This window comes from Protobothrops mucrosquamatus, unplaced genomic scaffold, assembly GCF_001527695.2.
Source record: "Protobothrops mucrosquamatus isolate PMUCROS unplaced genomic scaffold, P.Mucros_1.0 scaffold2, whole genome shotgun sequence".
Classification (NCBI taxonomy): Eukaryota; Metazoa; Chordata; class Lepidosauria; order Squamata; family Viperidae; genus Protobothrops; species Protobothrops mucrosquamatus.
This window is the reverse complement of record NW_015386389.1, coordinates 1,201,481-1,227,195: the sequence shown is the minus strand read 5'-3', so window position 1 is coordinate 1,227,195 and position 25,715 is coordinate 1,201,481. Positions and strand designations below refer to the sequence as shown.

General features: G+C 38.7%; 1 protein-coding gene across 1 annotated transcript in view; it reads right to left on the bottom strand.

Annotated features, from left to right (window-relative positions):
- The window catches only part of RBM26 (RNA binding motif protein 26), a 42,927-nt gene extending 19,423 nt beyond the window's left edge, over window positions 1-23,504 (bottom strand). The window contains exons 1-12 of the mRNA XM_015832339.1: window positions 23,433-23,504; window positions 16,250-16,368; window positions 14,770-14,906; window positions 13,787-13,875; window positions 12,749-12,966; window positions 11,264-11,524; window positions 10,097-10,336; window positions 7,930-8,067; window positions 6,883-7,023; window positions 5,304-5,412; window positions 3,565-3,724; window positions 872-1,036 (exon numbers count right to left, since the gene is read on the bottom strand). Coding sequence (XP_015687825.1) covers window positions 872-1,036; window positions 3,565-3,724; window positions 5,304-5,412; window positions 6,883-7,023; window positions 7,930-8,067; window positions 10,097-10,336; window positions 11,264-11,524; window positions 12,749-12,966; window positions 13,787-13,875; window positions 14,770-14,906; window positions 16,250-16,368; window positions 23,433-23,503 — 1,848 coding nt within the window. The 5' untranslated portion in view covers window position 23,504. The remainder of the gene's footprint in view (window positions 1-871; window positions 1,037-3,564; window positions 3,725-5,303; window positions 5,413-6,882; window positions 7,024-7,929; window positions 8,068-10,096; window positions 10,337-11,263; window positions 11,525-12,748; window positions 12,967-13,786; window positions 13,876-14,769; window positions 14,907-16,249; window positions 16,369-23,432) is intronic.
- Window positions 23,505-25,715: the final 2,211 nt, after the last annotated feature.

The window sequence follows — 25,715 nt, the reverse complement described above, 5'->3', positions numbered from 1 at the left end:
TGCAGGACTGGCCTAGGGTAATTTTTAGGGGGGTTTTAATTATATTTTAAATTCGACAAATATTTAATATTCTTTTTAATTAATTTTAAATTTGTATTGTTTTGTATGTATTTTAAATAGATTGTCAGCCGCCCTGAGTCCTACGGGAGAAGGGCGGGATATAAATTCAAATATAAATAAATAAATATAAATAAATAAATAAAATAAAATATTTATGCTAACAATTTTTGTATGAATTTATTAATATTCTCAGATTATCTTTCCAATAAGTAATTATATAATTCTGTGTAATACTTCAGAGAGGGATCAGGGGATGAGTGTTGCAGATTATCACAAAAAACATACTCAAAGCTTAAAAACACTATTTTTAGAGCCACGCATGCTTAAAAACGTATTCTACAGAGGTGGTTGAACCTCATGAAACATCTTTCTAACATTCATTAAATAAAGCAATCCCATCATCTTTGTCAGGCTCATATATAAGCCTGCGGGGATGGGGAATTCTTTAATAGCAAAGATGTTTTCGGTATAAGACTGGAAGAACTCTGAATTACTTTTGAAATGTGCACAGTATTATTTTTCAAAATGAAACTAGGAAGATAAAGAACATCTTAAAAAGAGAATAATCAAGTACTATCAGCTCTGACTGACTCATTTTCCTACAGCAAAAAAACCCCAAATACGTAAAATGAAATATTTAACTGATCTATATTGATATAAGCAAAATAATCAAAATAAAAAAAAACCTTTATTTCTTAGTACTGATTTGGAAAATTCAAGATTCAAACTTCTTCCTTAAACCCCCCCCCCCACTAAAGTAGATATTTAGCTTAAAAGAGCCATCCACATTAACCACATTTTATTCTTTTACCTTCTGCACTGAAGTTGTAATTGGGGGAGTACTGCCTTCTCTATGCCAATAGACTTTGATAAATCGATTATTTAAGACTGCTTCTGTACTCGATATGGCTTTTTTAGCCTCCTCGTGGGTAGCAAACTGGATGAGGGCACCTTCTGGATCTCCCTGGTAGGCAACCTATGATTTTCAAGGAAAGGCAAACACAAATGTAGAGAAATGCAGAGAGAGTCTTCTCAAAGGAGCATAAGACTCTTTAGGAATGTCATTCAGAAAAAAAAATAAACAACAACCCAGTCCTGAAAATTAGAAAGAGACTCAGGATTATCCCACCTTGATTCTGTTTGGAATAAGGTGTGGCAAAAGGAATTCTGTTATTATCTCCTATAGCAATAAAGGAGAGCTCCAGCAGTCATTGCATTGCCTATTTCCTGACCAGGCCAATCTCAAAGGGTTGACATAGAACTATAATCGTTATCTGTGGAAAATGATAACCTACACCAGGGATAGGCAACCTTGGCTCTTTTATGACTCGTGGACTTCAACTCCCAGAATTCCTGAGCCAGCCATGCTGAGGGGAAAGGGAGAGGTTTCCATGCTTAGCCATGCTGGCTCAGGAATTCTGGGAGTTGAAGTCCATGAGTCATAAAAGAGCCAAGGTTGCCTACCCCTGACCTACACATTAGAAACAAGAGCATATGGACCTATAATTATCATTCAGTAGCATCACTGTCCTTGGCAAATAATGAATATTATTTGCATGAACAAATGGTATCCAATGATTACTACTATTCTAAATGTTCTGAAGTAGCATGAAATCTGCTAAAAGACATTGAGTTTCTATTTATCAAATTAATCGAGACTTCATTTGCAGAGTTAATCAATATATACGAGTTATGAAAGATCTCAAGAATCTGGCTCCCAACCATTGAAATATTTACTGTAATGCTTTATATACATGTATTTACATGAATAGACACCCTTTATATTTTTGTTTCTTTTTTAGTGTTCTTTTCTTTTATAATTTTGTGCATTTTGTCTTTTTCTATTTACTTAATTTGAAAAAAAGAAAAAGAAAATAATCCACTCAAGAGTTCAAGTAGATTTTACTAGAAATCTCATAAAATAAAATGTTTAGAACAACCTGATCTAATTTGAAATTTCTAGTCAGGAAAGTGGAAAAGAATATAGAAGAATATAGTTATTCAGAATGTATACTTCTGTGTATTTTGCTGAGCATGTTTTGGCATAAACAGATCCGAGTTTTCTTGCACGTTTTTAAGTCTAAAAAGAAACCCAACCCCAAATCATAAAGACTTTTAACTGGCTATAAACTGATCCAAATATCCCAATACACAAATATTTAGGAGAAGGCCTGGCAAAATGATCCTTTTATTTTTATTTTTTTTGAACTGCAGTACAGCAAATTATAATACAGGTAGTCCTCAACTTACGACCACAATTGAGCCCAAAGTTTTGTTGCTAAGTGAGGCAGTTGTTAAGTGAGTTTTGCCCCATTTTACAACCTTTCTTGCCACAATTAAGTGAATCATTGCAGTTGTTAAGTTAGTAACACAGTTGTTAAGTGAATTTGGTTTCCCTGTTGACTTTGCTCATCAGAAGGTCGCAAAAGGTGATGACATAACCCCAGGGCATTGCAACTGTCATAAATACATGCCAGTTGCCAAGCATTTGAACGCTGATCATGTGACCATGGGGATGCTGTAATAGTTGTAAGTGTGAAAACTGCCATAAGTCAGTTTTTCCAGTGCCATTTTACCAGTGACGAAATGAACTGTTATAAATTGAGGACTATCTGTATAGCTTATAGCTAATGAAGAGAAGGTCTTGGAGTGACAATATCTCAGGGGCTGCCACAAAGAAGAGGGAGTCAAGCTATTCTCCAAAGTGCCTGAAGGCAGAACAAAAAGCAACGGATGGAAACTAATCAAAGAGAGAAGCAACCTAAAACTAAGGAGAAATTTCCTGACAATTAGAACAATTAACCAATGGAACAACCTGCCTCCAGAAGCAGTGAATGCTCCAACACTGGAAGTTTTTAAGAATAGACTGGACAGCTATTTGTCTGAAATAGTATAGTGTTTCCTGCCTGAGCAGGGGGTTGGACTAGAAGACCTCCAAGGTCCCTTCCAACTCTATCATCATCTATTATTATTATTATTATTATTATTATTATTATTATTATTATTATTATTATTATTATTATTATTATTATTTTCATTAGACGTGAACCTGTCAATTGAACATTCGAATTGATTGGCGTTTATTATTATTATTATTATTATTATATTATTATTATATTGTTTTTATTTAAGAAATAGTATCTGTGCCACTTTACAAACACAAAGATAGGCAATCTAATGTCTTTCAAATGTTTGGAATTCAAATTCCCATTAATCCCATGCAATTGTAGCGACAATTGCAAAGAAATGTGGAATACTAACCTCTCCCTTTCCCCTCAGCATGGCTGGCTCAGGAATTCTGGGAATTGAAGTCCACGAGTCATAAAAGAGCCAAGGTTGCCTACACCTGCCTTAGGGTAACTCCATGACAATATTTAACTTGTGTTTAAACAGATGATACATCCATGCTAAATTTTCAGGGCACCGTCATGATCCATGTTCCGACTGGCAGATAATTTCTAATATATTATTTTAATACAGTAAAAGGTTTACAATATCGCCTACCTGCAAATTCACTAAATTTCCAAATTTGCTGAAGTGTTCATTTAGTTTGCTAATATTATTAAGTTCTGGAGGAACTCTCCTCAGTTCAAGTTTTGTGTTTTCATTCCCAAATTGCATCTTCTTCTGGAAAGCCGGACTGCTTGTTCTATTAAAATTTTGTCTGAAAAAAAAAAAGAATCAAACACTTAAAGTTACTAATAGAAAATCAATTCACAAGAGAATAGTTAAAATCCTGAATTAAATGATAATCTAAAACTAAATTTCAGGAAGCATCTATTTTTAACACTGTTGTGGAACAAGAAAAGCTTCAATATCACCAGTATTGGCAGCTACCCAAGTAGGGAAAACCAAAGATCAATTCATCATTACATGCCAACCTCTATAATATATGCCTATATATCATATATTCATGATCGTAAATGAGTAACATTCCTCTAGATTCCCATATTTTCCTCTACAGAAACCTGTACAGTGCTTATTTAAAAATCTTGTTAAAGATTTAACCTTGTAGTATATTAATGTATATTGCAAATTGAATAACTAATATTAATTCCACGTGGAATGAGGAAGTTGTTGACATGCATATTAAAACTGGATAAAAACTAATCAAGGAGAGAAGCAACTAGAACAGTGGTGGCAAACCTATGGCACGGGTGCAAGAGGTGGCACTCAGAGCCCTCTCTGTGGGCACGTGCGCCGTCGCCCTAGTCCTAGGCCTTCAGCTGGGTTTTATAAAACCTTTTCACTTTAGGCCTCCGCCGCCATGTGGAAAAAAAAAAAGGTTCAGTCAGTCAATTTCAACTTCTCGCAGGGAAAAAAAAAGATCTTGCAAAGTTGGAATTGATTGATTGAACTTTTTAGTCCCACCCAGTCTGCCGTTACCACTGCAGCCACGCCCACCCAATGGGCCACGCCCACCCAATTGGCCACACCCAGCCAATGGGCCATACCCACCCGACACCCGACGATGCATAAGTGGGTTTTGGGTTGCAGTTTGGGCACTCAGTCTCTAAAAGGTTCGCCATCACTGAACTAGAACTAAGCAGAAATTTCCTAACATTGAGAACAAGTAATCAGTGGAATGAGTTTTCTCTGAAAGGTATGGGTGCTCCCAACACTGGAGGTTTTCAAGAACAGATTGGACAACCATTTGTCTGAAATGGTGTAGGGTTTCTTGCTTGAGGAGGGGGTTGGACTAGAATACCTCCAAGTCCCTTCCAAGTCTGTTATTGTTAAAAATGTTCCTAATTTGGAAAGCAGTATTTTTACATGCTTTCATGCAATGGAAATGCCTATATTACTCAAGTGATACTTACATGATAACGTGATTATCTTTTAATACAGGTATACAGACAAGTGTTCTTACGGGGCCCATATAAAAATAATTCAAAGTGTCGCTTATTTGATCTGAATCTACAATGTCCACAGTATCCATCAAAAAAAGCCAAGATAATGGTTGCAAAGCCTGGCTGTTTTACACGAATACATGATGTTAGAAACACATACAAAGGGGTAGATTTAGATTACGTTGTTGCTGCAGCTACTTTCACTTTTTTTTGACCGTCAAACTTTAAATCAGGCATAGACAATATTTTTGTACACTATCTAAATTCCACTTTTAAATCAAACTGCGTGGGAGGGAGATTAAGAGGAAAGGTCCTTTGAGCAGCAGAGGGCATGACAGTTGATTCTTCATTACTCTGTTGACTTTGCTGTCAACGGAGCTAACAACTGCTTACTTGTCAAACCAATTCTTCTTTGCTGCAAGTCCATCACCTGCACCAATAGTTCTCTTCCGGGATTCTGAATCCACTACAATCCTCATACTGCTTTTATTGGGAGGTTTTTCTAGAGGAAGAAAAGAGTACACAGATTAATTTTTAAAGGGTGTTTGTGCATTTCATAGTAGAGTTATCTCTCCCGATTACCCTCAACCGACTTACTACATTTTCGCAGTATATTAAAATGCAGGACTTCTTTAGATCCAGGTTCCTTTGATTCGGTGTTGGTCCAAGATATACTAAAACCACATGCTTCAAAAGGAAATGCAAGTAACCCCAAAGGACAACTGCAGACTACACTGCTTAGAAAATATAATTTCTTTTCAACTGTAGACGTTTAGCAGATGACTTGCGACCTGAAGCCCAAAAGAGGAATTTCTTTGGGAAAAGGGCATCTTATAAAGAAGTAATGAAGAGTTAATATAAGATCAGGAGAGTCTCCCAGGGCATAACATTCTGTCTGAATTATTTGCATGGGCATTTCTTTCCCTTTTTCCTTTGAATCTTGATTTAGACTCACCAAAGAAATTCAAACAAGTTTCTGCTAATCTCTTTTTCACACTTATCCTAATCCCCATGTATTCCTGATCATCAAGCAAGAAAAGACAAATAGCTTCCCACTTCTGGGAAGAACTGCAGCTAAAAAATTCTAACTTTTCAGTAGCAGCATTAGCTTTTTGGAATAGCCACCCAGTGGAAATTAGATTGTAATTAGGAAAGTGTTAGAAACTAGGCTCCTTCATAGAGTATTTCTAACTTAAAAGTGGTCATCGATGCACATACATGATTTAATATGTTGGCATATGTTTCTGATCCATTGTGTTTGCTTTTCTCTTCTATTGGACAATAGGTGTTTTTAATTGGATTTACTGTAGGTATTTTAATCATTTTCTAGACAGCTCGAAAACTCTTGGGAGTAGCACAGTTGAGTTGTAATAATTTAGAACTGAAGTAACACAGAGAAAAAATGCCTAGCAGGTGGGTATTCATGAAACCACTGTGCCTGTTAGTCTGAGTTTGTTTTAAACAAGGCAAAACACATCTATTATTTCAAATGTTTTATGATAAAAGTGACGAGGAATGGGAAAAAAGGTTAAATAATAAGACCTGAATTAAACCTAAAGCAAACGCATTACTTTTTACCCACTTATACAGCTAATTACAAATCTGTGGTGCCTTGCATCATTTCCCCACTGTTCAACTGATTAGGAACTTCCAACACCAACTGATTAAAAAGGTGCACAGTTCCAATAGAGAGTACAGGATAAATGGATTATTTTTTCATTAACTCTTTACGCCTTGCAAACACATGCTTATTGGACTGGGAAAAATGTAATTACGAGAAGGATGGCAGCACTAGAAAATGATCCTTGCAACTTCTGTTCCTACCATGATTCCCAATTAGTAAAATGGAATAACATAAAGGTGAGCATTTCGTAGGAGGTACAAGCCTTGGTGAATAGAATAAACTTAAGTTCTTCTAAAATCATATGATACTACCCATTTACATTTTAAAGCAAGACATTTTTCATATTACCTCTTGGTGGCAGGTCCATATCACCTGAGGTAAGTCCTATCAAATTTGGTCTTTGGGCATGGACTCTGTGTCTATACATGGGTCTTGAAGTGCTGGTTATACTTGGTGCTTCAGGATTGTAACCATCTGTGTCGTATGTTTCTGGCAAAAATATATATATTATCTAATTATACAAGTATAGAGAAATTTAAACCATATACTACAGGAATGCAAATCAACCTTTAAATGATTCATATCAGCAATGTGATTTAGGGGGGGGAAAGATTATTTCTCACATAGGCAAAAGTAGCTGGATTTCTAAGCTGAATAATTTTGAATTAAACTGAATTAATTTTGAAAGAGTGAATTATTATCCTACTAAACAGAAGTATGGTAAAAGCTGTGCGCAAATCAACTTTTCAAACCTCAATCATAGATATAGGTTTAATATAGTTTATACTGAATCAAATCAGAATTAGAACTCAAAATAACTTTTTTTCATACTTTTTTTAAACCCCCAAAATATTTGAAAACATTTTTTGTTTAAATTTTGTAATATATATAATAAACTCATTTGGGAGCTTTCTTAATTTCAAAAGGTTCTGACCTTTGGAGGGAAAAATACATTTAATGCTCCAATAAGTCTGGAATTCTTCTGATTTTGTGTTTGACTATGAAACTACATCCCACACACAGCCTTATTAAAAACATAGAGTGCGCACTATTTTGGCTAGCTAGAATTATCCTTTTTGCCACTCACAAATGCCTTTTTTTTAAAAGTAAACTCTATCTGATGGCATTCAATGAAGGTACAACAATCAGTCCCAAATGTTTTACCTCCCTCCATAAATTGAAAATCTCTAAAAGCTTGGGGATAATTTGGGATCAAATAACAGGGAAAAGATTGTGGAAGAGAGGGACCGCTGAGGAAGTCCCATCCAACGAGGGCGGAATACTCCTCACATGACTTTGTTTTTTTCCAATATTCTAATACTCCACTACACATCATGTGTAGAAATCACTTTTCCCCTTTCATTGGTAAAAAAATATATATATCCAGTACTACACCTGGGAAGAGAGGGGGTGGGACAGGTGGTGGTTGGTGATGAATACCCGTTGTTACAACTGTAGGAACAGAGCTGGTAGCAGAATTTGGGGGGGCATCCATTCCAGAGGGCTGCAAAGGTGGTAGTGGAGGTGGTGGTCCTACCAAAAAGAAAAAACAATGGAATTATAAAAATGGGAGGGAAAAGCAACCACATACCGCACAGAATAAAAGATCTGTACATCTTGTCTTTGAAAATCTTCTGCATCTTCAAAAATAGGCTAAGATAACCCATGCTGGGTCTTCATTTCAGGGCTATTTCCTTACCTACACAAAGAAACCAAATGAACCAGGAATTGACTCAACAGCAGTGGGAATGGGAACAATTTCTGAATTCCCTGTCAACTTCCCCATTGGCTTGCCTTGCAGGAAGCTGGCAGGGAGCATTGTTAATAACTACTATCCAAACACAACTGGCCAGGCATGACAGCACTGAAGCAACCAGAGGTCTGACAAATTTCAATTCCACAAATGTCGTAGGTCCTAGGCTTTGGATGCATTTTGTAAGTTAGCCCATTTGAAGTATCTTGATTGTTGTCCTATGATGTTTATTATTGCCAAATTAAAGGTTACAAACAATCAGAAATGGAAGTTTTAGCAGTATATAGGTAGCAGTATAAAATAAGTAATGGCTAACATGTTTTGTTTCTTTGGGATGGCAGTAGTTTCAGGAGAGATATAAAACATTTATCAAGAAAACCTGTCTGCAATCACTAGGGGAAATAACCTGTTGTATCATGTTGGTGCACCATAAAACAATTATTTCCTTTTTAATGTAAAATGTGGAAAAGAAAAAAAAACTAGTTGCAGCAGTTCTGACTACAAATTATTCTCATTGCAAATTCCAACTTGTTGCCAGCTGTACAACTATTTCATAATACAAGTGTTAGAACTGTAACTAAAGGAAACACCACTGAAGTGTGCTTTGCAATCAGTCAAATTTTAATTCTTTAAAGTTTCATCTGGAACGTGCATATCTAAAAAGATATCTCCTTCTATATATCATCATAATGAAAATGTGCGTGGTTTGGAGAAAATGGTTATATAATGTAGAGTAGGAGTATTTATTTATCTATTTATTTCACACATTTTATAGACTGCCAAATTCTGTGCAAATAAGGCAATTAAAAAAAAACCCTAAGAAAAATACATTCATAAAGCTAGGAGCAATTAGTACTAAATAATCTTCCGTAGCCGAAGTAGCTGAAATATCATTAGGTTCCAAAAGGATAATAAACAGGGAACGGTAAAGAAATTTCCAAAAGCCTGGGACACTCAAGGCATTCTATTACTCAGGAGGCAAAGAGTCAACTTAAGATGTTTTATGGATGCCCCACCGCAGGTGTTACAGGGCTGAATTTAGCTCTTCTTGACCAACTAAGTATTTCCAAGTTGTCTTCAAACACAATCCACAAAAAAATCAATTGTAGAAATCTAACCACAAGGTGACATGGGGATGGTTTCGCTGTTGTTAAGGTTTCCTGAACCAGGTTGACCTGCAATATTAAGAGGACTGGAGAAACATGCTACCTTCAATTCAGGTCCTGACTAAAGTGATTCAGCAGAACAATATTATTTCAATCTCATGACCTGGCCTGAACCCTATAGGATTCTCTAAAACTGAAGATCTACAACTTCCCTGAAAAGTAAAGTTTAAAGAGTGGTGCCTAGGATTAATGTTCTTAATTAGTCCCTTGCCTCTACAGCAGTCCAGCACCAATGAAACACATATAAATCAGAAAATGAACTGATCAGACTCATCCTCTCCTTAAGGCACAATGTAAGATATAGACCCTCTCACCCATCCATGTACAAACACATCTAGTCTCAGGAAAAAAATAACTATTATATTTCCTTTCTAACCATGGCATTAGGAGAGCTGGGCATCCAGAAATCCGATGGGTAAATTTCAGAAGTGCTACGCTGGCTTTGGCAAGTCTCCATTAAGACAAGTGAGATCCATGCTTCTCCACTACCGTATTTTAGAGAAAGCAGATCTTATTGCACACATTTTAGAATTGACTAGGAGTCATTTCAACCAAACCCCAACCTTGACTGGTAAACTCTTATCTGGACACACAGTGTCTGATGTTTGCAGCCAGTCATCGATTTACAATTAAGAGAACCTACCTGTAACAGGTGGAAGACTAGGTGGTAAAGGGCCTGGAGGTGGGACAGGCGGTCTAAGATTTACAGGAGGAGGAGTAAGAATAGGTGGTGGAGGCGGAAGTCCTGGAGGAGGAGGTCCTTCAACAACCGGAGGCTGCGCTGGAAAAGGCAGAATGCCTGGAAGGTTCACATCTTCTACAACTACAGGGTCACTTCCATGATCAAAGGGACACATATCTCCTCTCATACAAAAGCCTTTCTCTGAAAAGCCAAAGCAAGATAAAATTAGGAAAGCGTGCAGCATTCTGAAACTGTGTAGCATTCTTAATAAGCATTAAGAATGTAGCTATGCAATAGCCGAATACATTACAATGAAATGAGCTTTTATGCTTTGATACCGTTACACAATCTATATAAATAAAAATGTAAATGTTCGTTTGTTCAAAATCTTAAATCTATGAAAGTTCTTCACCGATTGCTTTGAAATTTTGACACAACGTTGCATTCGAATACGTGCGTGTTTTTATATACCTATATTATATAGATGTCACACCTGTGACAGGTAAAAACATGTTTTTGAAAAACAGCGCCATCTGTTGGACGTAAAAGCAACACACGCTTTTACCAGACTGAGCCACAGCAACGCGTGGCCGGGTACAGCTAGTAGTATATAAAATACTAAAGACAAAATCATCTAATGGGAATATTTAAGATCTTTGAGCATTAATTTCTATGGGGTTCAAGTATAAAAAAAAAGTACAAATATAAAAGTAATACAGGTAGTCCTCAACTTACAACAGTCTACTGATCGTTCGAAGTCACAACGGCACTGAAAAAAGTGACCTATGACCGTTTCTCACACTTACGACAGTTGCAGCATTCCCGTGGTCACGTGATCAAAATTCAGATGCTTGGCAATTGCCTCATATTTATGACGGTTGCTGTGACGATCACCTTTTGCAATCTTCTGACAACCAAAGTCCATGGGCAAGTCAGATTCACTTAACAACGGTGTTACTAACTTAACAACTGCAGTTATTCACTTAACTGTGGCAAGAAAGGTCGTAAAATGGGACAAAACTCACTTAACAAATGTTCGGCTCAACTCTGGTTGTAAGTCGAGAACTAAAACTTGTACATGCATTATTATCTTATCTTTAATATTTGGGTCAAATTTTCTGGCCTTACCATCATAGTCTCTGCACCGTTTCTTTGGTAGTGGAGGCCTTCCATAGGAATTGTGGTCCAACTGTTCTTCATGAAATTCTGACCAACTTTCAGTAGTACTATTTCCATGATGAGCAGGAGCAATGACAGTTATGGTGCTACTTAGCGTAGGGACAGGATAGTGAGCGGATGAAATGTTTGTTACAGAAGAAACCGCTGTGTAATTATTCTCCAACGGTTCTGTTCTGTCCATGTCATACTTCGGCTTCACCAGATCTCTTTCTATAAAAGAATATTTGAGAACTGTGGAAGGTGACAGGATAACATAAGCAAGACATCAATCACTATGCAGGCTAATCAATTCTCACAAAAGAAACCCTTCAAAATCTAATTTATGCAATAAAAAGAGACAATAAGCCAGTGAACTTTTCAAATAATATAATAAATTCTAAAATCTGTATGAATTCTTTTCCGTGGGCATCCATAGCCTTGAATTAATTTGAAAACTGCACATTTTGTCCTGAGATAGACAGATGTTTTTAATTACGGCAACAGAATGCTTGTGATGGGATGTTATCTGCTTTTCTGGGAAGGAGTGACTGTGGAAATCCAGAATGTTGTCTGGATTCCCGGAACAGAGTGCATCCAGACAACATTCCATCACAGTGCTCTGGACAATGGGGCCAGAAGACAGGGCAGTCAAATACATGTTGGACTTTCAGATAATTCCATTGTATTTGTAATTTGCAGGATACAGAAAAAGCATGTAAGGCAGACATGTCAAACACAAGGCCCGGGGGCCGGATGCGGCCCGCGAAGTGGTTTCATGTGGCCCGCGAAGCCATCCTGGAAACAGTGAGGGAATGGCCCCCGCTGCCTTGGCCCTGGCCCAGGCCGGCCGGCAGTCAATGTACAATTTTGTGGTGGCCATCTATGCTGAAACGCATTCAGTCTTAGCTCCACAAGGCCGTCCAGAAACAGCGAGGAACCAGCCCCTGCCGTGTCAGCCCCGCCCCCTGGGTGCATGTTGGGGAGGTGTCACCCTTTGTGAGGAATGAAGAAATGGACCATGTCTTGGCGCTTGCCCTGGTCCCAACCCCTTCGCCAGAGACCCTCAGATCTGTCCCACTCCTGCCCAGGCCCCCACAGGCACCCTTGACGCGAACGATGTAGAGCTGGCCATGCCCACCCATAGGCCACACCCACTCCATCCATGCCCATCCAGTATGCCACACCCACTCCATCCATGCCCACCCAGTAGGCCGCACCCTCCCTGGCCACACCCACCCGACCCCCCGAGAGCAACTGCAATGCTGATGCGGCCCTCAATGAAATTGAGTTTGACACCCCTGATGTAAGGGAAAGCTAAAAAGCAAAAACGTGGTCCATTTCTCAAAGAAAGGGCAAAGAATGTCTGAATGAACCTCCCTACATGCTACTTCTATAATTATATTTATTTAAATGAAGCACACACTAGGCACATTAATACTTAGGGTTATTGGTTACCTCTGCTTCTTGTTCTACTTCTAGTGCGACTCCTACTTCTATCTCTATCTCTGTCCCGCAGCCTTTCTTTACTCCAGCTTCGACTACGGCTCCTACTGTAGCTTCGGCTCCTTCCCCTTCTTCTATTGTAGCGGTCTCTATAGGACTCTCTTCGTGGAGGATTCCGATCATAATCTCTCTTGCGAGAACGCTCGTCTTTCTTCCTTTCATCCCTGCTTCTAAATATTGTGGACAAGAAAACTTTATAAGAATACATTTTATATTCTAAATGGAAAATTCATATATTTAAAGGCTATTTATATCAACAATAGCAGAAATATTTAACCAAAACTGGTAAAAATGCAAAATTCATCAACTTGGGAATGGAATTTTCCAGACAACTCTAGAATATTCCATTCCAGTTCTAGAACATTCTATAGCAGTGAGGGTTCAGCAATTTCTGGAAGTAAATCCTTCAAACCAAGAGTGGTTGAAGGTCTTCCACACGTAAGTTGTTTACAATGTTCCATTTTCAGGCTGATGAGTTATAAACACTCCTAATTACCAGTCCAATGCAGATGGATGGATGGATGGATGGATGGATGGATGGATGGATAGATGATAGACAGATAGACAGATAGATAGATAGATAGATATACAAAAGCACTATATATTGTCTATGACAAAATAATAAAAGTAACAATGTTACTTTCTTTTCTTATTTTGCAATTTTAGTGCAAGTTTAGTGCCTGAATGGCTCTTAACATATACAGTACTGGCCAACTTGTGTATAAGTTATATTTCATGAAATGCACTTGCTTGTATGTTTATTGTATGCACTTGCTTGTATGTTTATTGTATGTTTATTAAGAAAGTAACTTCAAAACAAAACATTCTGATTTTTAAATTTTGTTTAAAATACATTCTGCACAGACACTTGTTCATTTGTACCTCTGTAAACCTTGTGATATTGACATAACCAATGTCTCAGCATTTATACGAGTGTCCTAAAAATCAGAAACATTTATCAACTTCAAGAATGAAAAAAATAGGTGTTACCTGGTGTCTCGATATCGTGAACTTGACTGAGGAGGACTATGATTAAGCCTTCTAGAGAATTTTTTCTCTCGTTCTTCTTCCTTAATTACCTTGATAAAAAAAGAATATGAAACAGATTGTTTTTCTAACAACCAAATGAAAGAAAGTTAAAATGACAGTAGCAGAGATAAATTCCTTGTGTGTCTAACCACACTTGGTCAAATAAATAAAGTATAAATAAGTATAAATATGAGTGAACTTTACAAAGTTCTCCAAGGTTTGCTCACAAATCTTTGCACATCCTAACTTATTTATCCTACAGAAAATACCATATCACAACAGTAACTTAAAAATAAAATATGAGCAAGATTTTGTGCTACTCTGCTCTATTAGGAATCCCTTACCACCTGTTTCTCATAGTATTACATAATCTGATATATTTTAAGTTTTATATCGCTATCATCTATGTTGTCAGAACTATGATTGAAGTCTAGAAGACATTCATCAGAAATATCATAGTTTTAACAAACTGCCGTTCGTATGTGCTAAAGTAAGAGCAGCAATGAAATATGTAGATCAGGTTACAAGATACAGATAGACCTTTTACAACCATTTTAGTGATCATTTGAAGTTACAATGGCACTGAAAAAAAAATAATTAATGGCCGTTTTTCACTCACTGTTGCAGCATCCCTTAGTTATGTGATCAAAATTCGGACATCTGGCAACTGGCATGTATTTATGAGAGTTGCAGTGTCCCGGGGGGTCATGTGACAACCTTTTGCAACCTTCTGACAAACCAGATTCACTTAACAACTGTGTTCCTAACTTAACAACTGCAGTGATTCGCTTAGCAACTGTGGCAGCAAAAGTCATAGAAATGGAACAAAACTCTAACTTAACATCTATCTTGCTTGGCAACAAAAATTCTGGGTTCGATTGTGGTCATACGTCGAGGTCTACCTGTAGGACATAAGCTTAAGATAAGATACGGCTGATTATTACCTCTTCTTTTTTTGCTTCTTTTTCTTGATGCTGAAAGAAGTCTGATTTCAGGCTTCCTGAAGATGGCAGCTCGGGTGGAGGTAGGTAGCTCTTGCTATTCACGGCATCAAATAATTTTTCTACAAATATCTGCGTCTCTGAAATGAAACCCAAACAGTATACAGTACATAACTTGCAACTTAAGAAACATTCTTAAGGGCTATTATTATTGAAATATTAACATTTTTGTACTTTATCATTATTTGGACAATTCTATTTCCACAGAACCAATTCTAGGATTTCCAGCTTTGGAAACACACATACATACATAAGTTTATGTTGGTTCTGCAATGAGACACTAGATGCTTGTGGTAATGACACAATAATAATAATAACAACAACAACACATTCAGCTACTTAGGCCAGGGCTTTTCAACCAGTGGTACGGGTACCACCTGTTGTACACTGACACCTGGCAGGTGGTATGCGACCATCCTAGAAAAGTGGTAGCGCAGGAGGGGAATGAGCTGAACTGGTAGCAGCACTGCACAAGCCTGAGCGAGAGACGGCTGGAGCTGTAGGGATGTCAAGGCTCAGCGGAAGCGCCAGGATCAGCGCCAGGCTCCAGCTGGGCCCAGAAGAAGCGCCAATCAGCTGGAATGTTGCAGCATCTCCAGGGTCTTGTGATTTACATTCAGATGCTTGGCAACTGATTCATATTTATGACGTTCACGGTGTGTCCCAGGGTCATGTGAAGTGACCAAAACTTACTGCAACCACCCGGCAGACGGGGGGAATAAAAACCAAATACCCACACCCCACTCCCGCTGCCAATCCTCAACAGAAATGCTCACAACAATGAAAACCTCGGACAGGAGGAAGAGCGCAGGCAGGCAGGTGTCTTGCTCGGCTGTGGCTTGGGGGGCACTTTTTTCAGTGCCACTGTAACTTCGAACAGTCACTAAGCGAACTGTTGTAAGTCGAGGACTACCTGTACTTTATCACTTTTTTACTTTTTTTCTTTTGTTCATCAAGTTTTTGACACCTTGCTAGGCGACTGGTGGTACTCTGATATTGCCATATCCTAAAAGTGGTACAATGGGTGAAGAGGTTGAAAAGCCCTGACTTAGGCAATGATGTTTTCAAGCCAAAGCTACCTTTTAGAATGCTCAGAGGTGGAAAGAGGGAAGGAAGGAAGACATACTAATTGCCTGAAAGTTGTTTGATTATTTTATTTTAGGCAGTTATCTATAACTTTTCAAAACATATTATTTGAGAATCCAAAAGAAAACCTTATGGTGAACTTATTTGCAAGAGCAGCGTTCAAACATCAGTCAGTCAAAGTTTATGTTATAGGTCATACTATAGTTTTATATTTTTATGGGGAATGGAGGCATTGGTAAAATCATTTCCAAATTATAATTAAAATCAAATGGATTAAATCTAAATGAGATTAGAATTTGAAATTAGGTCCTGAAGCTTTAAATTTACAAGAACTTACCCTTCTGAAGAAATACATCCAGTTGATCCACACAGAGTGCTTTAAGTTCTTTCTCACTTTTATCTTTTTTCACCAAGGCAAGAACATACTTAGCAAGGGCTGATGGATCCGCATCACATCTATAAATGAAGAACACAATTAATTAATAAAGGAATTTTTCAATCGCGTTTTGAGGTAATAAGATTATGTCTAACATACCCCATGCATGTAATGTTTTATTTTATGCATACTATATCTACCAAATCAGATTTAATTTATAGTCATAACATAATTCCTAGCTATTCCCTACTTGTGTTGACTTTTATTCCAAATATATACAGAGACAGGTTACTTTTCCTATCCCTAACACTTTTCTAAAAAAAATGAATTCCTTTCAATTGAGCACTATTATAGAATTTATTCTACCAATATGTATTATCATTATATATCTATCAATTATTTCTGTAGCTACAGTGAGTAAACATTTAAAGGAGCAGAAAGAAAAATAGCATTAGTTCTAAAAATAAAAGATTTCATCAAAAGTGCCCCTCCCCAGAAATACACACCAAAGAACAATTCAATTAGAGAGAGGGGTTTTTTTAATCCAAGTAATGTAAATTTGAAAGGCAGCACAGAATTTCTGTAATCATGATGAAAAGGAGTTTAGCCTTCTGAGAATATAGTATCTCCAGATATTTTTCCTAATCAAAAACTTCTTCAAATGTTGATGGAATGATTACAATAATACTTAGTTTAGGTTCAACAATCTTGTTTTATATTAATGCTCCAACTGAGTAACATAATGTTCTCAATCTACATTACAAGGATTTCATCAACCCACTAACATTAACAAAGCAAACTTCAAAGGTGATTTCCCAAAAATGGAAGCATTTTCAAATATATCAGAGAGTTCTGGAAGACTGCATGTTCTTCTAAATTAAAAATTAACTTTACAATACTTTAGTGATATCTCCTGAAGCATATCCTTTCAGCAAAAAGCAGTTATAACAAAGAAGCAATATTTAACACAAGATTTATGTTAAACATTTAACACAGGGTTTTAGTATAAATTCCTTCTATATCTAAGTGATATAAATGTGCTTCAGGGCTTTTTCTCCTTTAATTTGGAGTTGAATTAAGAACCACAGAACAGAAGCTTATAGATCTTAAAGTTTTTATGTTAATTTTTTTTAAAAAGCAAGTAAAAGCTTTTATTGGTGTGGGTCCAATTTTCTGATATATATTTTGCACATTATAATGCAAATAAATTATTAATACATTCTTTATTTTCAGATTGAATTTTAAATGAAATGAGTCAAAGCTATAAGTACAGCTAACCATAGCATGGAATACAAGACTGATTTCAGCTGAAAATAAAGGAAAATATCAGGTAAGATTTACTTTTAGTTTGTAAATGACTTCATTTTCTGACGTCGTACTACCTACTCCTTAAAACTAATACCTGCAGTTTATTTCATTTCTAATATGAACTCTGTCAAAAGTAAGATAGTGTCTGATAAATTCCAACCTGGGTAATTAGACTGTAGGGATAATTTTGAAAGGCAATTTTCTTTTTTCAAACCTAAACTCTTACATTATTTGAAAAAGCCTCATAAAATAACTTGAAATTTAAGCGTCTTTCAATTACAGATATAATTTTAACTAACCATATTGATAAAACTTATAGTCCTTCAAGTCTTCCTGAACTACAGCTTCCAACATTTTCTATCACTAGCTTTTTTTCCCCCCTCCTTTCATTCAATCATGTCCAATTCTCACAAACTACTTGGACAAGTCCTGCAGTTTTCTAAGCAAGGTTTTTCAGAAGTGGCTTGCCACTGCCTCCTTCTTAAGTCTGAGCGAAAATCACTACCCCAAAGTCTCCCAGTTGGCTTTGTGCCTAAGGTGGGACTAGAACTCATAGTCTCCCAAGTCTCCCTATTTCTAGCCTGATGCCTTAACCCAGTGGTTCTCAACCTGTGGGTCGGGACCCCATTTGGGGTCGATCGACCATTTCACGGGGGTCGCCAAGCAAGGCTGTCCGCCATTTTTTTCCCTTTTCTGGCGGGTGCCTTACCTTGGGCTGCCTTACCTCGGCGGGTGCCTTACCTTGGGCTGGGCCAGCTGGTGGTCGGCCTGCTCTGTCTCTGCCGCTTGCCAGCTACGCCTCGGCCGGCACAGGGGGCGGAACCACGCATGTGTGGCGCTCCCGGGCAGGGAAAGTCCTCGACTTACGACCGGTTGGGCAGTCCTCGACTTATGACCGGTTTAGTCCTCGACTTACGACCGGTTTAGTCCTTGACTTACGACCGGTTTAGTACTCGACTTATGACCGGTTGGGGTCGTGGCATTAAAAAGGTTGAGAACCACTGCCTTAACCAGTACACCAGAGGTAGACAACCTTGGCTCTTTTATGACTCGTGGACTTCAACTCCCAGAATTCCTGAGCCAGCATGGCTCAGCTTGGAAACCTCTCCCTTTCCCCTCAGCATGGCTGGCTCAGGAATTCTGGGAGTTGAAGTCCACGAATCATAAAAGAGCCAAGGTTGCCTACCCGTGCACTACACCAAACTTGGATATACTGGATATCGTAATTCACAGGATCTGGAGGTCCATCATCTAAGCTGCAACCAACTGGGGCTTAGCAAGCACAGGATGTTGCTCTATTAAGTTCTGAAGTTTATGAATTGATGTGTATGAATGAACCTGTATGAAATGTTTAAAAACAAAACAAGTTCTGATGTTTATGAACTGAGATGTATGAAAATATCTTTACTCCTAATGTAAGAAATAAATCCATATCCAAAAATTCATTTACATGTAAAGTTTCCTCATTTCTTCATTGACAACTTGTTAATCTTAACAAAATGAATAAAGAACTGCAGAAAGAAACAAAATAGGTAATAGCTGCACACTTCAATTCCTGGCTCTACGGTAATTGCCATAGTTGTACCCATTTTTCTGGCCTGCACACTGGTTATATTTCTGATAATATTAAGTATAAATTTGGCAATATCAAGGAATCAATCCAGTTAGTAATGATTGGTTATTCTTATTTCAGGGATCCCAAAGCATCCAAGAATTCTTCTGAATGGATCAGCCGTACAATCGCCTCATAAACGTAAAAGCTGTTATAAGACTATCTGGCAGCAACATCTGACACCCTACTGATCCCTAGAGTTGATTTGGTTGATCTGACTATTTTTTTCCCTCACTGCTCCATGAAGCTGCAATAGTATATCAATTTTCAGTCAACAATAGCTGTGCTCCACTGCTAAAACCTCCAAATAACTAAAAGCTAAAAGGATTTGATCTTAACAGCAATCTTGGGAGTATATAAAATATTTTCTAAAAATGGGAATTTCATTTAGAAACCTTGCCTCTCATTCTCAATTTCAATTCTGTTACTGATACTTTGGGAGATCTCTAGATATTATTCGTAAGTACTTTTTTGTGTGCTATACTCTCATCTTTGATGTTTCCCTGTTTTTTCTTAATTGTTCTCATATTTTTAGCAAAATTTTGATTCCAAGGTTGCTGGCCTTTCCTTTCTTTGTTATAATTTCACTTATACTGTACCACTCTTATTTGCCAAAGATGATACAAGGAGTTACAATTAAAGCATCGTCTTACTCATATTCCCTTTATAATGGTTTATAAAATCCCAGGGTATTTAACAAGCATAAAGAACACTGTATTTTAATGAGCTTATGTTTCCACAATGTCAATATATGATAAAATGTTCAATTATCCAGTATTAATAAATGATGTGTAAAGAACACAACGCGAAAATAGGTAGTTACTTTAAAATCCTAAAAAAATAATTTGAGAAAAGGCAAAGCAACAAGTTCAAATCAGATATAAATGAAACACCCCCAAAGGAGCAGTGCAGTAAATCAACACTTGTAACAACGCTAAAACTGTTTGCCCAGTCTGCATGGATAATATCTCCAGGGACATTTCCAGCTTGGGAGAAAGATAGAAAACAATAGGAAAGGTTATTCAGAATGATACATCAAAACTTATTTTTGCAGTAAGTGTAGCTGATTTACTGCTGTATGAAGAAATCCTCCAGCCTACTGAAAAGATAAATGGGATTAGGGCAGCCATTGTTCTTCACAAAGAGTTGTGAAGAAAGATTAGTAACAAAAAAAGTCATCTCAACATGAGTGGTACATAAAAGTCACCTTAATATACATGCACACGCATGCACAGAGAGAATATAATAAGCAAATTAAAGCTTAAATAAATTCACATATATGCACCCCCCCAAAGTGTAATCAAGTCATGTACTAAAATGAGTTCTGAAGAAGACGCAACTGCTGTACAGATAGTCCATGACTTACAACCATTATTTAGTGACTGTTTGAAGTTTGAAGTTACAACAGCATTGAAAAAGTGACTTATGACTGTTTTTTACACTTATGACCATTGCAGCATCCCAATGGTCATTTGATCCAAATTCGTACGTTTGGCATATATCTAGCAGTGTCCTAGGGTTAAATGATCAGGTTTTGTGAGCTTCTGCCAAGCAAAGTCAATGGGGAAGCCAGATTCACTTAGCAACTGTATTATTATCTTAACAACTACAGTGATTCATTTAACAACTGTGGCAAGAAAGGTCGTAAAAACGAGGCAAAATTCGTTTAACAACTATCTTGCTTTGCAACAGAAATTTTGGGCTCAATTGTGGCTAGAAGTCAAAAATTACGTATATATCAAAATATTAATGCAAGGAGGAGAGAAGTCATGTTTTGAATGTTCCTCTATCAAGAAAATATATACTAACATTACACTAATGCAAATTTCCAATGAAATAAAAAATAGGCTGGATTAGAACTCATTCTGCATATGCAACTCCATTGCTTGAAGTTGTTCCATTATATGCAAATTCTACTACACATAAGGCCTATGGCTCTTGAAAGGAAAAATAATGCGTGTACACTTGCCAAAATTTATGCATTTTCCTATTCTAGTACCTTGCTACTGCAATAATGGGTAAAATGGTAAGCGGTTTTCTAGTACCCTCATAATCTAATATTGATTCCAACGTCAGTATCACCTTTACAAGCTCAACTAGGGCATATATAACTTCTATTTATGTAAAGTTATGGTTTTCTCAAGAAAAATACCCCATCCCTAGTATTACGTTTTATCTGTGATAGCTACTCTCTGATGCTGAAACAAGATTTTTGGGAATGGAGGAAAAATCAGTTCACAAGTTGAGCAGAATATTAAGTCTTCTAAACTTCATTGATAGTTTGCATAAACTGTATCTATATAAAGTATAACAGCATATCAAAAAGCATCTATAGTTCAGTTTCCCAAAACAGTAGAATGAACATTAATCCAACAATTTTTCTTCCACCTAGCTTTTGTGCAGCAGTTAAATTAAAATGGGAGAAATATCCATTAGCATAACAAAAGTCTGCACCATCCTTTACTGCATATTACACCTTGTATTCTTGCATATGAGTCTCTGAATGCTGTGAAAATATTTTCGATGAAATGAATTTTAGACTTTGATCTCACACTTGTATAGAGTAATTGTCTTCAAGGTTCAAAAAGACCCTGCATTATTCAAGATAATAGTAACTTCAGTTAAACGCTGCTGTTGAAAACTATGCCAAATAATTGTACAAAATCAGATTTTGCTCTGAGTCTTATTAATTAAAGAACCAAAGGAAGAAGTAAATAATTGAATTAATTATCTACTTAAGCTGGTTCTTAAAAAATCCTTCCTGGAGCCATATATCAATCCAGATTCCACTTTAACAAGAACCAGTTTTACACATATTATGTTTCCTAGTCATATAGAAAGAAATCTCTATAGCTGGTACTCCAGTATGTTTGTCATGGAGTGGTTTTATGAGGCTCTGAAGTTACCAGGGAACCAGTAATTCTGCAGGATATACCAAAATAGAATAAAAGGAACACTAGGAAAACCAGGTGAAAAAGCAAAACATGCAGATTGACTTATGCTTTGTCTCAAACTTTTTCCTTATTACCACAATGCCAGCAAAAACCCAAAAGAATGACACAGTTGCTTCACTCCTGGATCATCTAAGTGTCAGAAGCAGCAGGCTTGATCAAAGGAATTATATCAGGCAAAAAGTCATTTATTGCTATTTTGAAGATTATTTCTATGTATTGATAGCAACATGGATCTTTGCAAACTAACTCAGTTGCACAACTGAGAAGCAGCAAAAACCTACTTGTAATGGAAATCAAGCAGGACCACGGTGTCAAACACTGGATAACTGCATGCTTTGAAATAGCAATAAATGATATAATTCCTTTGAACAAGCCTGCTTCTGACACTTAGATGATCCAGGAGTGAAGCAACTGGATTATCTAAGCGTCAGAAGCAGGCTTGGTTCAAAGGAATCATATCATTTATTGTTATTTCAAAGCGATTACCCAATGTTTTCTATAGTTTTGACACCATGGTCCTGCTTGATTTCCATTACAACTAGGTTTTTGCCACTTTTCATTTGCGAAACTGCATTAAGTTTTGGGTTTTTGCTGGCACTGTGGTAATAGGGGAAGAGTTTGAGATAAAACCTAAGTCGATCTGCATGTTTTGTTTTTTTTCATCTGGCTTTCCCAGTGTTCCTTTTATTTCCATTTTGGCGTATCCTGCAGAGTTACTGGCTTCCCTGGTCACTTCAGAGCCTCATAAAAATCACTCAATGACAAACATACTGAAGTAGCAGCGCTAAAGATTTCTTTTGCACGGTTCCAATCCATGCATTAATCTGGCACCGTTTAATTTCGACGTAGGCGGGTTAAAGCTTTGAATGAACTGAATAAGGTTGTCACAGAGGACCGAGCGGTGGGCTATCTAAACCCTCCCTGCACAGCATCCCCCTTCCCACTTCTTTACACGTATAGCAGCATCCCCACGAAACACGATCTCAAAGGAGAGATATGGGGGGGGGGGCAGAGTTACACATCGCCATGTTTTAATACAAAGTGGGGGGAACTTCCTCAACTGGAAAGCAGGGGCCATTTAGGGCTGTAGGAGCAGCTCTCCAGAGGCGGAGATTGCCACACTGCGTGTATGGAACCCCCCCCTACATACACATACACATACACACATACACACATACACACATACACACACACACACACAGTGTCCGGGTGCGCATACGCGAGCCCTTATAAGGGGGCTCAAGGGGAGTGGCTGGCTCGGTTTACTCACATGGGCTCCAAGGTTTTGCTGAGCCAGGATTTCAGCGCCTCGAAGTTTTCTATGATCATTTTAACCACCATCCAGAGCGGCCCCAGCCCCGCCTCCCCGAGCAACAGCAGCAGCAATGGCCGAGGTGGCCGCGAGGGCCCGGGGCCCCAGCCAAGAAAGGGGGCGGGGCCAGCAGCGACAGTTGACGCGACACTCCTCTCCGCAAGCGGGGCCGGACGCAGGGACGGGCAGCTGGTCGCCCCCAACAACCCGGCCGGGGCAGCGAGGGAAACGCCGCCGCTCTCGCAGCTCGGCCCGTTGCAGCTCGGCCCGCGCAACCCGGCTTGCCAAGGCCGCTGCTTGCGCTTTTTTTTTTTCTGCTTCTTCTTCTTCTTCTTCCCCCGGCGGCGCTGACGGCAGCGACTACGGAGACCACCGCGCCAGAATAACTAAGATGGCGACGCGGGGCTGTCGCGAGAGTTGGGCGAAAGCTCGCGAGAAAGAGGCGAGGGGGAGGAGGAGGAGGAGAGGCCGGCGGGAGGAGGAAGCAGGGGAGACGCGTAGGGCGGGCGAGCGGGGGGAGAGAGAGAGATAGAGGGAGAGAGGGCTGCCTCAGGGCCGTTGCTGGGCGACGGTCCCTTCTGGTGGCTGCTCTTGTAGGGAGGGTGCAGCCGCATAAAGGGTCCCCCCACCGGGCTGCTCCGGAAGAGCGAACACTGGCCTTTTAGAAATCATACTGTGCTTGACTAACCAAGAAGAGCGAAGGGGAAACTGAACGCCTGAAAAGTCCTATATTTGCTTTAAAACCTTTTTCCCCCGTGTGTAACTTAACGCATGAATAAATACGCACAGGCTTCACGGATCTGCAGGAACGAGCACTAATTAGCCCGTTTCCTGGCTTCCAATTGCTTGACATCTCACAACTACGATAGATGGATAGATAGATGGATGGAGAGAGAGAGAGAGATTAGATGGATGATAGATAGATAGATAGATAGATAGATAGATAGATAGATAGATAGATAGATGATAGATAGATAGATAGATAGATAGATATTTATTATTTGGATTTATATCCCGCCCTTCTCCTCGTAGGACTCAGGGCGGCTGACAATCAATTAAAATACATAAATAACAATACAAATTTAAAATTAATTAAAAAAAGATATTTAAATATTGTCCGATTAAAATATAATTAAAACCCCTCTAAAAATTACCCTAGGCCAGTCCTGCAAGCTGGAATAACCAAGTCTTAAGGGCGCGGCGGAAGGAAGGGAGATCAGGGATAACCCTGATCTCTGGGGGCAGTTCATTCCAGAGGGTGGGAGCTCCCACAGAGAAGGCCCTCCCCCTTGGGGTCACCAGCCGGCACTGTCTGGCCGACGGCACCCTGAGGAGACCCACTCTGTGGGAGCGTACAGGTCGATGGGAGGTAATCTGCGGCAGGAGGCGGTCTCGAAGGTATCCGGGTCCGATGCCATGGAGCGNACCTGATAAAACGCCCCCCTGGTCACGGCCGACAACTGGTCTTCCAGCGTCAGCCGCGAATCCAGGAGGACACCCAAGTTGCGTACCCTCTCCGAGGGGGCCAAAGTTTCGCCCCCTATAGTCAGCGATGGAATCAGCTGACTATGCCGCGGCGCCGGTAACCACAGCCACTCGGTCTTGGACGGGTTGAGCCTGAGTCAGTTCCTCCCCATCCAGACCCTCACGGCCTCCAGACACCGGGTCATCACGTCAAGGGCATCGTTGGGGTGGCCCGGAGTGGATATGTACAGATAGATAGATAGATAGATTTGCCAAGTGCTATTGGACACACAAGGAATTTGTCTCCAGTGCATAAGCTCTCTGTACATACAAGCAACAGGTGATAATCATAATCATAAAAACGTAAATCACAGATACAACATTCAGTGATAAGTCATAAGATACTAAAGCAATCAACATAAATCATAGGATACTAAACAAAAGCAATCAACATAAATTGTAATAGGATACTAAACAAAAGCAATATAAATCATGAGACACAACAAGAAGTTATAGGTATAAGAATCTAAGGAAATAGGTAATAGGACAGATGAGGATAATAAGTAATACAGCCCTATTAAGTGGTCTGACATCCCAGGGCATTGACAGTGTTGTGGGAAATAGTTATTTAACAGAGTGATGGCATGGAGGGAAAAAACTTTCTGTCTGGTTGTTTTTGTGTGGGATGCTTTATAGCAGTGATGGCGAACCTTTTAGAGACCGAGTGCCCAAAAACTGGCCCTGCCCCTGCTCCACCCCCCTGCCCCGCCCCTGCTC